The 15,157-nt window shown below is 39.7% G+C and overlaps 1 protein-coding gene across 1 annotated transcript in view; it reads right to left on the bottom strand.

The window, feature by feature from the left end:
* Positions 1-3,867: 3,867 nt before the first annotated feature.
* LOC311285108 (protein FAM163B-like) overlaps positions 3,868-15,157 on the bottom strand; it is a 36,135-nt gene continuing 24,845 nt past the window's right edge. Inside the window, exons 2-3 of the mRNA XM_084400568.1 lie at positions 6,626-6,741; positions 3,868-5,769 (exon numbers count right to left, since the gene is read on the bottom strand). Coding sequence (XP_084256694.1) covers positions 5,317-5,769; positions 6,626-6,718 — 546 coding nt within the window. The 5' untranslated portion in view covers positions 6,719-6,741 and the 3' untranslated portion in view covers positions 3,868-5,316. The remainder of the gene's footprint in view (positions 5,770-6,625; positions 6,742-15,157) is intronic.

Here is a 15,157-nt window from a genome sequence, read left to right as displayed (position 1 = left end):
TATCTTTATCGTTATAGTTATAGTCATTAGTGTGAACGAGCCAGTCAAGGTTAACAAAGGAAGACTGGCTGTTTAAAATTCTGTCATCATTTATCACCCTTGTGTTTTTAAGTAAAGTAAATGATGACAGAATTTTCAGTTTTTTTTTTATATATTATTTTATGTCTTTAAAATGAACTCATTTCCATTACTGTCCCCAAACAAAGAACTCGCGTTGCTTCATAAATCCACTGGAGTCACATGGATATCTTTAAAGATGTCTTTACCTTTCTGGGGATAGAAAGTGGTAGTTGCGTGGACTGTCAAAGAAGGGACAGAAATCTCTCAGATTTCATTAAAGATCTTCATTTCTCTCAGATTTCATTAAAGATCTTCATTTGTGTTTCCAAGATGAACGAATGTCTTACGGGTTTGGAACGACATGAGGGTGAGTAGCCTAAATTGAGCCTTTTTTTTTTTGGTGAACTAAATAATGAAGAACGAATCATTTTCATTTATATGCATCAGTTAAGTATATAACACTATACACTTCTGCTTGCTTTAAAAAATAATTCGTACAATTTAAATGTACAGATTAAATTTAACACACTGAATCACTGAAATTATATAGATGTGAACACATGCTCCAAAGACTGCAGCTTATTTGCATTTCATCATGTTAGTAATGCATATAGCCTCCCACCTCAGAGAAGCATCCACAGCTCTTCCCCCGTGTCACAGTCAAGGACCCGACACACACTCTTTACGGAGGCAGAGGGAATGGAGAGAGGCCAAGAGATCATTGACAGAGAGAATGAGGTTCATCCCAGTGAGGGATAATTCAAGGCATGTCATAAAACATCAATACTGCTCCAGGGGTCTGGCCAGCACAGCTGCATGCTGGGAAACATTACAGTCTTAAATAATTCAGCACAGGAAGAAAACCCTTCATTTTACTAAAACATTTACATCTGACTACACACATACTGTCATAATATAAGTCACCTATATGTTTTTAATTATAACACAGTGTCTTTATGAAGCATAATTTCCCCCAAAATTTTGTGCTTATTAATATATAATATGATATAATATAAGCAGATATATTATTTTATTATTATTATTTTAGTGTTAGTACTCAAACTCTTCACTGTGACACAGCAAAGTTCATATCCTCCATGCCTCTCCATTGTCATTGAATTGTGAACGTGATTGGAGTGCCAAATTTACTTGATTAGTCATGATTTAGAAATGCTCACATCTGTCTAAACTACGTCCTACAAGACAGATAAAGCTGCAGTGACTTTGGCACTGAAAAGTCTTTGAGCGCTCCAGCCAACTCTGAAGCACAGTGAACCCAGAAGACCGTGGATTGATGTTATCAGATTCTCCCAATTCAATCTGACAGAGAGCACATCCAAAACAAAGCTTACACAACGACTGGACTGCTGTGCAACAAAATGAAAGCAAACACACATCATCGAAATAATGCATAGATATTAGGCTATGTAATAAAATAAAGGGAAGATAAAATCGATATATAATGTTTATATAGTTTGTTTTGTCCATATGACGTGCTAACAAACAGCTAACAGCCTCATTAAGTTTCTGAAACAGGGGCAGTTGACTGTTTTTAATTGTAAACTGGTTCATTTATTTTTAAAATCATTGTAGATGATTGCCGAGTTGATACCCAATTTCCCATATCAGCCATTTTGGGACTTTTTAATTTTGCGGATTAGCGCATTGGAGTATCGATGTGAAACTTGGCAGGTGTCATCGGGACCATGCCTTGAAAGCACTTAGAAAGTGTCAGGGCAGTGCCACTTTGTGGTCAAAAGTTCTAATGAAATTTCCCAAAATTCTAATAACTTTTGATTAAGGTAGCTATTGTAATGAATCTGGTCTTAATAGTTGGGTCATGCTGAGTGAGAACATATACCAATTTTGTCATAGTCGACTGAACTTCCTGTCCGCCATTTTGGTTTTCTTTAAAAAACTACTTTTTCAAACTTCTCTTAGACCATTTGTCTGATTTTCACCAAAATCGAATCATATCATCTACAGTGAGGAAAATAAGTATTTGAACACCCTGCTATTTTGCAAGTTCTCCCACTTGGAAATCATGGAGGGGTCTGAAATTGTCATCGTAGGTGCATGTCCACTGTGAGAGACATAATCTAAAAAAAAAAAATCCAGAAATCACAATATATGATTTTTTAACTATTTATTTATATGATACAGCTGCAAATAAGTATTTGAACACCTGTCTATCAGCTAGAATTCTGACCCTCAAAGACCTGTTAGTCTGCCTTTAAAATGTCCACCTCCACTCCATTTATTATCCCAAATTAGATGCACCTGTTTGAGGTCGTTAGCTGCATAAAGACACCTGTCCACCCCATACAATCAGTAAGAATCCAACTACTAACATGGCCGAGACCAAAGTGCTGTCCAAAGACACTAGAGACAAAATTGTACACCTCCACAAGGCTGGAAAGGGCTACGGGGAAATTGCCAAGCAGCTTGGTGAAAAAAGGTCCACTGTTGGAGCAATCATTAGAAAATGGAAGAAGCTAAACATGACTGTCAATCTCCCTCGGACTGGGGCTCCATGCAAGATCTCACCTCGTGGGGTCTCAATGATCCTAAGAAAGGTGAGAAATCAGCCCAGAACTACACGGGAGGAGCTGGTCAATAACCTGAAAAGAGCTGGGACCACCGTTTCCAAGGTTACTGTTGGTAATACACTAAGACGTCAGGGTTTGAAATCATGCATGGCACGGAAGGTTCCCCTGCTTAAACCAGCACATGTCAAGGCTCGTCTTAAGTTTGCCAATGACCATTTGGATGATCCAGAGGAGTCATGGGAGAAAGTCATGTGGTCAGATGAGACCAAAATAGAACTTTTTGGTCATAATTCCACTAAACGTGTTTGGAGGAAGAAGAATGATGAGTACCATCCCAAGAACACCATCCCTACTGTGAAGCATGGGGGTGGTAGCATCATGCTTTGGGGGTGTTTTTCTGCACATGGGACAGGGCGACTGCACTGTATTAAGGAGAGGATGACCGGGGCCATGTATTGCGAGATTTTGGGGAACAACATCCTTCCCTCAGTTAGAGCATTGAAGATGGGTCGAGGCTGGGTCTTCCACCATGACAATGACCCGAAGCACACAGCCAGGATAACCAAGGAGTGGCTCTGTAAGAAGCATATCAAGGTTCTGGCGTGGCCTAGCCAGTCTCCAGACCTAAACCCAATAGAGAATCTTTGGAGGGAGCTCAAACTCTGTGTTTCTCAGCGACAGCCCAGAAACCTGACTGATCTAGAGAAGATCTGTGTGGAGGAGTGGGCCAAAATCCCTCCTGCAGTGTGTGCAAACCTGGTGAAAAACTACAGGAAACGTTTGACCTCTTTAATTGCAAACAAAGGCTACTGTACCAAATATTAACATTGATTTTCTCAGGTGTTCAAATACTTATTTGCAGCTGTATCATACAAATAAATAGTTAAAAAAATCATACATTGTGATTTCTGGATTTTTTTATTTAGATTATGTCTCTCACAGTGGACATGCACCTACGATGACAATTTCAGACCCCTCCATGATTTCTAAGTGGGAGAACTTGCAAAATAGCAGGGTGTTCTCACAAATAATTATTTTCCCACTATATATACCATGGCGGAATGTTTTGGGGATTTCATGTCGATAGACGAAACCATTTTTGTATACCGCTGCAACCAAGTTGAGAGTATTACAGGTAGAGACATATTCCAACTGGAATCACAAAATGATCCAACAGGTTGTCTAGGAAATACCATATAATGTAGGTTATAAATTAACTATGAATTTCACTTCATAATCAACTTTAAAACATGCCAAAAAGTTTTCAACCAATTTATTGTCCACAGTATTCTTAATTGTATTTTCAATTACAGGAACATTTCGGCATCACTTTAGAACAAGAAACAATATTATTGACCTATTTCTGAAACAAAAATACTGTGATAAAGTAGTGATGCAAAAACAATTCATAAATAATGATAATAATAATACAGTTGGTATTAACAGGCACTGAAACGTGTATGTGTGCGCGTATGAGAGAGAGACAGTGTGAGATTGAAAAGGGACCCAATGAGTGAAAGAAGAGCTAGGAGAGAGAATTGAAATCACAACACAAGCACATGGTGATCATCACAAAAGTCAATGTCACCTGCAGGGCTGTAGTGTGCGGCTACACACCCAGAGAGAGAAGAAGATCACTTTCAAATCTAGAAACAGAACAAATATTCTTGATAATCACCGTCATTATTTAAAAAAAAGAAAGTCGGTGCAACGCCCCACTTGTTTTCACATCAACTACGCAGGAAATAGGCTAATTGACGCCTCTGTAAGCATGAACAGTAGAGAGAGAGAGAGAGGGAGAGAAAACCCTTCTGGCAGAAGATGTTCTCTTCATAGTCCAACAAGCAGCGTTTAGAAAGAGCAACTGTAGCCCATGAAATCAAATCAGCCTTTGTATCCGTCTCACATCCAGATTTGTAAAAAAAAAAAAAACCAACAAATTCAGTGGAAATCATAACATGTCAATGCAGGTAAAACAAAAATCTCAACCTTTTCAGATAGGAGAAATGTGAATAAAGAAGAACAAATCATTTAAACATCCAAAACAGAAGAAAGTTTGTAATCGTGAAAACATCTATTAATACCTAGAATCACGCACGGTAACTCAGTAACTTTTGTCAGTAAAAAATAATGCCTCTCATCCCATACGTTACCTCAAAATCAAACGCCTACATCATGTTGTTTTCCGATGTCACATTTTGATCTAGCAGTGTTATTGCAGCCGCTTAGGGCTTTTTGTAAGTTGTCCTGTATGTGTTGGTTTGTTAAAACAGAGTCCGCGGCTATATCAGTGAATATCCAGCTAAAACGTCTCGAGCTACATGAATGAACAATACAAAAGTTTCAATTCAGACTGTATATTGAAAAGTGTCCCATTGTGTCTTTGTTTTCTGAATCTTCTTTTCAGTTACTGAAAACAGAAGAAAAGGGATTCAGGAGTGAAGCAGAGGGGGTGAGGGAGGAAGAGGGGCGCCGAATCTCTGCTCTCACCCCATTTCTGCCTTTATAGTTCCCAGTTACGCACAAACACGCTGGGCTGTCTTCCTGAAAGCTCGGCACTCTGGGAGTTTTCCAGAGGACATTGTTTTTATGCAGGCAAGTGCAAGAGCTTGAATGCTGAATTATGTTTTTCAATGAGAATTGAGTCTGTTGCCTGTGTTGACGCAGTTAGCCGTTAGCATCTAGCATAAACCGTTCGGATGGCTGGCTACACGTCGGTGCTAATGCTGCAGCTTCGCGTGAACATCTCCCTCATGGTGACCGAGCGGCTGAGGTTTAGTTTGTGGTAGTTGGGTAGCGGCATCGGCAGCTGGGTGGGCAGCGGGGCGGGCAGAGAAGCTGGCAGCGGGGCGGGCATCCCCAAATCCTGCTGAAGCACGCTGCGGTAGCTAATGCGTTCGCCACCATTTCGCAGGCCGTCTGGCTGCTGCAGGTAAAATGGCAGGTCGTAATGCGTACAGGACGGACAGTACGTCTGCGAGCGTGTCAGTTTTCGTGCCGGCGGGGGCGTGAAGAGGGCGGGCCCATTGGGGGTGGTTGCCGTGGGGACAGTGGCCGCCAGGATGTTGTGATTTGAATGCACCGGCGGCAGACGAGACGTGACGGCGAAGTCAGGCTCCTCCTCCTCTGACTCCGACTCCTCCTTCTTACAGCAATAGTACTAGAGGGGTGCAAGGAGAGAGAGAGTCAGCGTCGCATTTTCACCCTTTAATGCATGAATATTTCACTTATCATTATTACATCTTTGGGTCTTTAGCAACCCGGATCTATATCTAAAATGGATGGATCTCTAACTGCCACAATAGATTAAACCCCATTGATATCTAAATAACATAAAATAAAGCATAATTTGTTACCTTTTGAGCTTGGAAGGGTTCAATTTGAGAAGATGTTTTATACCTTCATCGCTGTCCTTGCCAGAGCTCATTTCCCAGTACACTCAGCATCTGACTCATATTCATATATACTCATATATAGAAATCTTTTGTACCGTTAGAAATATATTTACTGTCACTTTTGATCACTTAATGTGTCCTTGCTGAATAAAAGTTTAGGTTTATTTAAAAAAAATCTTACTGACACCAAACTTTTAAACGGTCGTTACTTCTTGCAACTGAATTGCATTACAAAGAGTAAAAAAAACTTGCACAAAGTTCCATCTGAATTTCATTTATACATAAATTGGTCACTGTTTCCCACTATGAGATTATTTCTGAATATATAACTTGGTCAATTTTACTGCAGACTGTTTCAGTGTCAATTCAAATGACAAAAACAATATATCTGAAAAACATAATGCTCCCTGACTTTTCAGTTCTGATGTGACGTTAGTGTTAGTGACAAGCAGACACATTCTTTACTGAAAACAGGATGAGATCAAACAAGAACTACAGAAAAAGAAGACCATGTCACTACTTTCTAAAGTAAGAGAAGGTACCAAAACACAGCATTGTACCTACAAGACAGACTGAGAAAACCAGACACAGAAGCAAAATGGCAGCAAGAGAGAGTCTCACCTGCAGCCTACAGTAACACAGTACAGCGATAATGCACAGTAAGATTACTGTAGCTAGAATTCCACCTGTGATTACCACTGTCCCGGCTGTCATTCGAAAGGCTCTCCATCAACACCCTAAAAACAAAAACAAAGAGAGAAAGGTAATCAGAATTAGGTTACCGACAAATGCCTGTACAAAACTTGCCTACGATCAAAGGTAACCCTCCATACGGCCACTGTGTGTGCGACTGAACTCCATCAGCTTCAATCAAATGTGTCGGGTGAATTTTATGGACATTTCAGCGTGAGAAATGTTTCCCTGCACCAATGTTTTGAATGCCAGAATCATCACCGCACAGGGATGAATGTGAATGGGCAGAACAAATGGGAGGAAAAGAGAGACCACAGACACCCTAGGAGCGATAATGAAGGTCAAAAGAACAGGAAATGATGGAGAGATACCCTTGGACCAAGAAGACTGATAAAAAGGACAACAGTCAATATAGAATGTCAATAAACAAAGATAAAGTGATGGTATTTTAAAGTGATCTTAAAGTCATCATTTTGCACATTCTACAGTAGAACTTCAGGTTAAATGTATTGTTCAAAGGAATAGAACAAGATGCAAGAGCAAAATCTGTAATGTCTGTTTTAGCAGCCTAGATCCCTAAATATTACACTACCACCAAGCAGAAGGGACTGATCATAGCACAAAGACGCTGATGCCCTCACACACCATTTGGAATTGAAATTACAATTCCTTTTAAAACACCCATCACTATACTTTAATAAGCAAATTATATACGTCTTTAATAGCGGTTCACTTCTGCAAGTTAGTCTGGATTGCTTTCAAAACCACTGCAGATTGTACAGGCGTTCACATAAACCGTACACCAGACAGACATTTGCCCAGAGCCCCACACCAGCAGGGGGCCCCGATGAGCTGCAGATCTACTTTCACTAGCCTGTTATCAAATTATTGACAACACCTTCCCATGGACCCTTTTCACAGACCTTGATGATGCATTTCCACAGTTAAAAAGCAATTATAAAACACATTTTAAATTAATTTCAGAAACTATTTAATTTTTTCTTTTTTTTCACACAGTATAAATGGGTTTTTAAACATTTATATTTGGTTACACTATGTTGTATAAAGGTCCATTTTTAAGTGGAGTTTTTTTTTTGAGTGCCAGAATAATAAGCATCAATGTTGGCCAGTCCTTGAGTGAAATTAGCTCTGACTGGACCCCAGGTCAAGCCAACACTCCTTTAGACATTAAAGAGAAGGAACAGCAGCTGGAGGAGATGGACTGCTCAATGGACAAGGTCAACTGACCCCAAAAGCCTTGGTCAAATGTCACTGTCCTTTGAGAATTGAACAGTTTGTCTTACTGAAGCATGCGAAATAACATGTATGCCTTCACATGTTAAGAGAGGTGTGGAAATGGGTTGAAAGGATTGGCTTACTGACTATATTGAAAGGCCAGGCCTTTGTAGAAATCAGCGCGTTTCAGACAGACTGGGAATAGAAGTGTTGCAATAATGTACAGTATGTGAAAAACACTGTACATGTGTTTTTTTTTTTTACATTAAAGGTGAACTAAGTAACTTTTACCTTAACTGAACAGCTTCGAAGTCATTGGAATGGTTATATTTCTTATTTCGGGTTGAATGGTGGTCGTTTCGCACCCCCCTGGTGCCCCTGAGAGGAAAATGCGCACTTGCAACTTTGAGCCGCGTCAGGAAGTCTCGCGTGATATCAGGTCTCGCGATGTAAACAATTGCTTTACGGCCAAAAGAAATCTGCTAAAATGCTGTCATTATTGCACTCCCTCACGCTGTTCGAACCCGAATGAAGAAGACGTTTTAAAGAATGTCCCATCTGCTTTGATGTCGTTGATCTACTAGCCTCTGGTGTCTGAGAATAGCCAACGAGCTTTTACAACAGTGTTGTCAAATATCTATTCCGAAGCTGTGGGGGGAGCTCTAGAGAGAAACCTGCGAGCAAAAAGCGAGAATACAGCGAAGAAATCCCGAAGTTACTGAATGCAGCTTTAAAGCATGTTAAAGGGTTAGTTCATCCAAAAATTAAAAAAAGTCATCACTCACCCTTATGCGTTTGAGCTTCTGCAAGAACCAATGAGGTTCATTCTCGTGTTACGCAGCACGTTTGAGCTTCAGCAAGAGCCAATGAGGTTCATTCTCGTGTTACGCAGCGCGTTTGAGCTTCAGCAAGAACCAATGAGGTTCATTCTCATGTTACGCAGCGCGTTTGAGCTTCGGCAAGAGCCAAAAGCTGTGTCTGAAACCGCTCACTCGTTCACTCATTCACTAATCCCTACATAGTGAATGGCAGTTGAGTGCACTACATCAGCAAAGAGTGAACGAAAATGAGTGAGCGAATTCGGACGCTGACATAATTATCACGCGCCAGAGAGCTCGGACAATTTCGTCATAAACATTACCTACCCATCTTTAATATTTCCTTTTTTGGCTGTATGAATTGTATGTAACAATTGTATGTATGTATTTTTCACGTTTATTGCGTTATTTGATAAAAAAAGATAATAAAAACACTTGCTTATCATATTTATTTACTTTTTACATTTATATGTGAAAATAAAAGAGCACATCTACACAGCACATTTGTTTATTCAAATATAGATATAACGGTCTATATATAAATAAATAACCAGGCGTCTGGTCTTATAAATGATTGTTTTCTATCTCGCGTGCGCCGTTGCCATGGTGACATTTTTGTTTATTTTTCATTCGCGCTCTATCGCCTTATCGTGTTGGATTGTGGGAAATAGTGTCTCAGCAAGTGTACATCGGATGTACACTCGAATTCAGAGAGGATTGTGGGTAAAAGTAGTGAACGAATGTAGGGAATGATGTCGTTCACTCAGAATTAGGACACCACTACAAAATGGCCGACACCCTAAATAGTGCACTATATAGTGGATAGGGAGCGATTTCAGACACAGCTAAAGAGGTTAATTCTAGTGTTACGCAGCGCGTTTGAGCTTCAGCAAGAACCAATGAGGTTCATTCTCGTGTTACGCAGCGCGTTTGAGCTTCGGCAAGAGCCAATGAGGTTAATTCTAGTGTTACGCAGCGCGTTTGAGCTTCAGCAAGAGCCAATGAAGTTCATTCTCGTGTTACGCAGCGCGTTTGAGCTTCAGCAAGAGCCAATGAGGTTCATTCTCGTGTTACGCAGCACGTTTGAGCTTCAGCAAGAACCAATGAGGTTCATTCTCGTGTTACGCAGCACGTTTGAGCTTCAGCAAGAGCCAATGAGGTTCATTCTCGTGTTACGCATCACGTTTGAGCTTCAGCAAGAGCCAATGAAGTTCATTCTCGTGTTACGCAGCGCGTTTGAGCTTCAGCAAGAGCCAATGAGGTTCATTCTCGTGTTACGCAGCGCGTTTGAGCTTCAGCAAGAGCCAATGAGCTTCATTCTCGTGTTACGCAGTGCGTTTGAGCTTCAGCAAGAGCCAATGAGGTTCATTCTCGTGTTACGCAGCGCGTTTGAGCTTCAGCAAGAGCCAATGAGGTTCATTCTCGTGTTACGCAGCGCGTTTGAGCTTCAGCAAGAGCCAATGAAGTTCATTCTCGTGTTACGCAGCGCGTTTGAGCTTCAGCAAGAGCCAATGAGGTTCATTCTCGTGTTACGCAGCGCGTTTGAGCTTCTGCAAGAGCCAATGAGCTTCATTCTCGTGTTACGCAGCGCGTTTGAGCTTCAGCAAGAGCCAATGAGGTTCATTCTCGTGTTACGCAGCGCGTTTTGAGCTTCAGCAAGAACCAATGAGGTTCATTCTCGTGTTACGCAGCGCGTTTGAGCTTCAGCAAGAGCCAATGAGGTTCATTCTTGTGTTACGCAGCGCGTTTGAGCTTCAGCAAGAGCCAATGAGGTTCATTCTCGTGTTACGCAGCGCGTTTGAGCTTCAGCAAGAGCCAATGAGGTTCATTCTCGTGTTACGCAGCGCGTTTGAGCTTCAGCAAGAGCCAATGAGGTTCATTCTCGTGTTACGCAGCGCGTTTGAGCTTCAGCAAGAGCCAATGAGGTTCATTCTCGTGTTACGCAGCGCGTTTGAGCTTCAGCAAGAGCCAATGAGGTTCATTCTCGTGTTACGCAGCGCGTTTGAGCTTCAGCAAGAACCAATGAGGTTCATTCTCGTGTTACGCATCACGTTTGAGTTTCTGCAAGAACCAATGAGGTTCATTCTCATGTTACGCAGCACGTTTGAGCTTCTGCAAGAACCAATGAGGTTCATTCTCGTGTTACGCAGGAAGCAAGTACGGTTGAGCTTCTGTTTATGTTTGCAGATCAATGTTTATATGTGAATAAAAGTTCAATCTGTTCATCACATAAAGTGATCATGTTTTTTCCCAAAAATTTGGACTAAACTGCTCAATTCATATGGATTAGTTTTCCGATCTCTTTATGAACTTTTTGATGTATTAAAGTGGTAGTTGTTTGGACTGTCCAATGGATTTCATTCAAAAAATCTTCATTTGTTATTCAAAGATGAACGAAAGTCTTATGGGTTTGAAACGACATGAGTCTGAGTAAATTATGACAAATTAGAATTTTCCCAATACAATCCTATTACACCCAATAAACATAATAAGCACTTTTAAAATATCATTATATGGTCTCTGTAATGTTTAGTTATATTGGAAATTTAAAAGAATTTCTGTTGTTGAAGTTTTTATGTACCTATTCACTTTATTAATTTGACTTAACTTAGGTTCAGTAAACTTTACTTAATGTCATGTGTGAAATGTACTTGAAAAAATACAACTACAAGTAAAAATGCTGTATAAGATAACTCTAACATTTGTTACGTTTAAATAAGACTAGCTGTAATAATGTGTAATTCAAGTGTGAAGTGACAAAAGCAAAGTAATCTTGTGTAATGGCAATGACAACTGTAATGAGCTTCATCTATCTTCCCTCCACTGGGCACTGACATGGACCTCCATCAAACTCCTAGTTGAATTTAGCTCCAAGACAATTAAGAAAAGAACAGAACGGAAACATTATGTCCTGAATACTGAGGGGAGTTATGTACTCTTCTCTAATGATAGTGTCCTGATGGGATGAGAAGACACACAGAGGTCTCCTCTTCGACTGCCTTGATTAAGAAAATTTGACTTTCTTTCGGCTTCTAGGCTTTTTGTTTTTTAATTTTGAGAGGCATCTGTCCTGACCAATCAGCTGAGCTGTCCTCGAGTAGTTCGTACCTGCTCACAAAAATCAAATTAAGCCTTTGTAATCTGATTCGTCTAGTGGCTGAATGCAATCAATCGATCTGGGTTGGAAATGAAACAGGACTGTTGGTTTTCATTTGATTGTGAAAAAGGCAGCTAGAAGAGAACATCAATAATGCGTCAGAGCAGATTTTTTTGATTTTAGGCTGCAGGAGAAGCTAGAAATCAGTCTGACAACCCCTGTAGTCAACCCCTGGGTCAAAGACAGGACGCTCTTCTTTTTTGTGTCCTGATTCAAAAATCAATTAATTAACAATGCGATTCATACATACTGAACAATGATTTGAGTATACCTTTTCTATGACGTTCTTAATTCCTAAATAAATTTTTGGGGGGTTGGCGAGGGTGATACAACTGATAACATAATGAAGAAAAAAAATCCTCATTAAAAAAAAGAAATCTTTAAAAGGAAATCGTTTTAAGTAGTTTGGCATACATTTTCATTATTATTTCACCCAAAAATGAAAATCCTGTCCTCATTTACTCACCCTCATGTTGTTCCAAACCTGTATCACTTTCTTTCTTCTGCTGAACACAAAAGAAGATATTTTGAAGAAAGTCGGTAACCAAACGACTGATGGACCCCATTGACTTCCATAGTAGAAAAAAAAAAAATACTATGGAAGTCAAAGGGGACCAGCAACTGTTTAATTACCAACCTTCTTTAAAATATCTTCTTTTGTGTTCAGCAGAAGAAAGGAAATCATACAGGTTTGGAACAACATGAGGGTGAGTAAATGAGGACAGGATTTTCATTTTTGGGTGAACTATCCCTTTAATATCAATATGTGAAAAGCGTTGGTCATGTGCAGAAATATGCAGAAAAAACATAAAACAGAAAATGATGTCATAAAGAGGACCATGGACTCTCATGACTTGATTTGCAAGTAATATTGTAATATTTCTGTGCTTGGTCCTCAGATTGGACTGTCTGATCACCTCTTCATCGAACTGTGAAATGCCTCTTCCCCGCCTAAGGGTGAAATCCACCATAACCTAACCGTAACCTCAATTCTGTTAATCCATTACTGTTTTCTGAATCTGTACACACACATCTCTCTGACATCACTGAACACACTAGATCCTTGTCAAATATAATACCTCTATTTCCCCTGCTCTTGATTTACACGCCCCTCTTAAAAGTAGATTTGTACCTTCGACACACACACTTCTCCCTGGTTTACCCCAGCAATCTGAAAACTGCTGGTCATCACCTTGAACGCCTTTCCAGGAAAACTGACTGTGCATCTTACTGCTTACAAGGACCATAATTATATTCAGTTATACAAATTTGCTTTAAATACTGCATGCTCTAGTTACTACTCTACTCTTATTAGTAACGCATCCTCTCAACCTAAAACACTGTTTTCTGTAGTCAATAAACTTGCCAACCCTCCTGCACCTGACATGGGTAACTCAGTAGACCTCTGCCAGTCATTCTTGCACTTCTTCCAAAATAAAATCAACAGCTCACCATTTATCAAATAAATGCAGCCTTGGCGATCATGAAACCCCAAACATCTGAACTGTAGTGTATCTATAAATAATTTATATATAAATATAACTATAAATATATAACTTTTTGGAAAATAATGATTAAGATGTGTACACTTGTGTCGAAACTTATTGTGTTAATCTCTCTTTTTTTTTTTTTATCAACTGGATGCCTAAAAGATTTTTGCAGACACTCTTATTTGTCATTGACCCCCTATTGACTGACTTGTTTATGGCCTTTGACCAATAAAGATCAGTACTACTGGGACTCAGTGATTAAAAAGGGTCAATTGAAAAGAAATGTCAAGCAGGTAGCCTATATAAAACACAGCATTTACGCACATTGTTCATGTGCACACGTCACTGTAATTCAATGAAGGCAAACATCCATTAGTGTGGTGCAGTCTGCCTCACAAACCTCCCATGGGGACAGCTAAATTAGATCACGGTATGAAGAATATGTTGCCACATCACAACACATTCATCACATGTAGCTTTAATTACAGCATGTGTGCAAACACACACTCAGGAGAACACTAATATACACAGCCGACCACACCACACAGAAATCATCCTTGCAACGTACTAGTCAAAGTTCAAGCAATTTTAACTTAGAACACCATTTTATTAAAAGAAAGAGAAAGGGGCCAAAATTAAAGGGTAATTCTCGCCAAAATTGAACCTAGGCTCTTTTTTGTTAATCTACCTGAGTCAAACTTTCATGTAAAAGCATAATTAGAATGGAAACGCCACTTTTAAGATTGACCGTATTTTCGTTTTCGGTCAAATTGCCTTTTGAATGGGAGTGCTAGGGGCACTTCTATAGCATCAAAATCGCTATAAAACACTAAGAAGGCTCGACACAACATGAAACTTTGCTCGAAGTATCACCAGGGGCTCTACACATGAACTCGAGCATTGAGAACATTGTTTGTGAACACAAAGTTTACTAAAAAGAAAGGTTTTGAACAACTCACTGTAGCTGTTGTTCTTCCCGGCCGCCAGCATTTTGTCAGTCAAAAATAGTCGATCTGTATCACTGAATCATTTCATTATTATATGAGGATCCTTTTTCAAATACAAGGTCAATATTGATTTTCACTAACGACAAAACAACGAATTATCTGTGAATTTATATGGAACTGAGCTTTAGGAGCTTTCCATCTTTACTCTCCTCCCTGTTACGTTGCATTCGGAGATCGACTATTTTTGACTGACAAAATGCCGGCGGCCGGAAACACTAACTGATAAACTGAGTCGTACAAAACCTTTCTTTTTAGAAAACTTATGTGTACACAAATAATGTTCTCAATGCTCGAGTTCATGTGTAGAGCCCCTAGTGATACTTTGAGCACAGTTTAATGTTGTGTCGAGCCTTCTTAGTGTTTTAAAAATAGCGATTTTGATGCTATCACTGTAGTGCCCCAAGCACTCCCATTCAAAAGGCATTTTGACCTAAAACGAATATACGGTCAATCTTACAAGTGGCGTTTCCATTCTAATTATGCCTTTACACAAAAGTTTGACTCGGGTAGATTAAGAAAAAGACCCTAGGTTCAATTTTGGCGAGAATTACCCTTTAAGAATCCGCAACTTTAACATATCAGACACTCTGATTAAACACAACCACATCAATCTCACTGAAGACTGTCCACAGTCAAAAACTTAAACATGATTGCAAAATCTATGACATAATTCAGTGTGTAACAAAACATCTGCTTTAAAATGTATTGCATATTTGCATGCAGTTTTAAATATATTTTGGCTGATAATTAAA

The sequence above is a fragment of the Rutilus rutilus genome, assembly GCF_951802725.1.
Source record: "Rutilus rutilus genome assembly, chromosome: 25".
NCBI lineage: Eukaryota > Metazoa > Chordata > Actinopteri > Cypriniformes > Leuciscidae > Rutilus > Rutilus rutilus.
The sequence above is the reverse complement of the archived record's forward strand: the minus strand, read 5'-3'. Positions and strand labels throughout refer to the sequence as shown.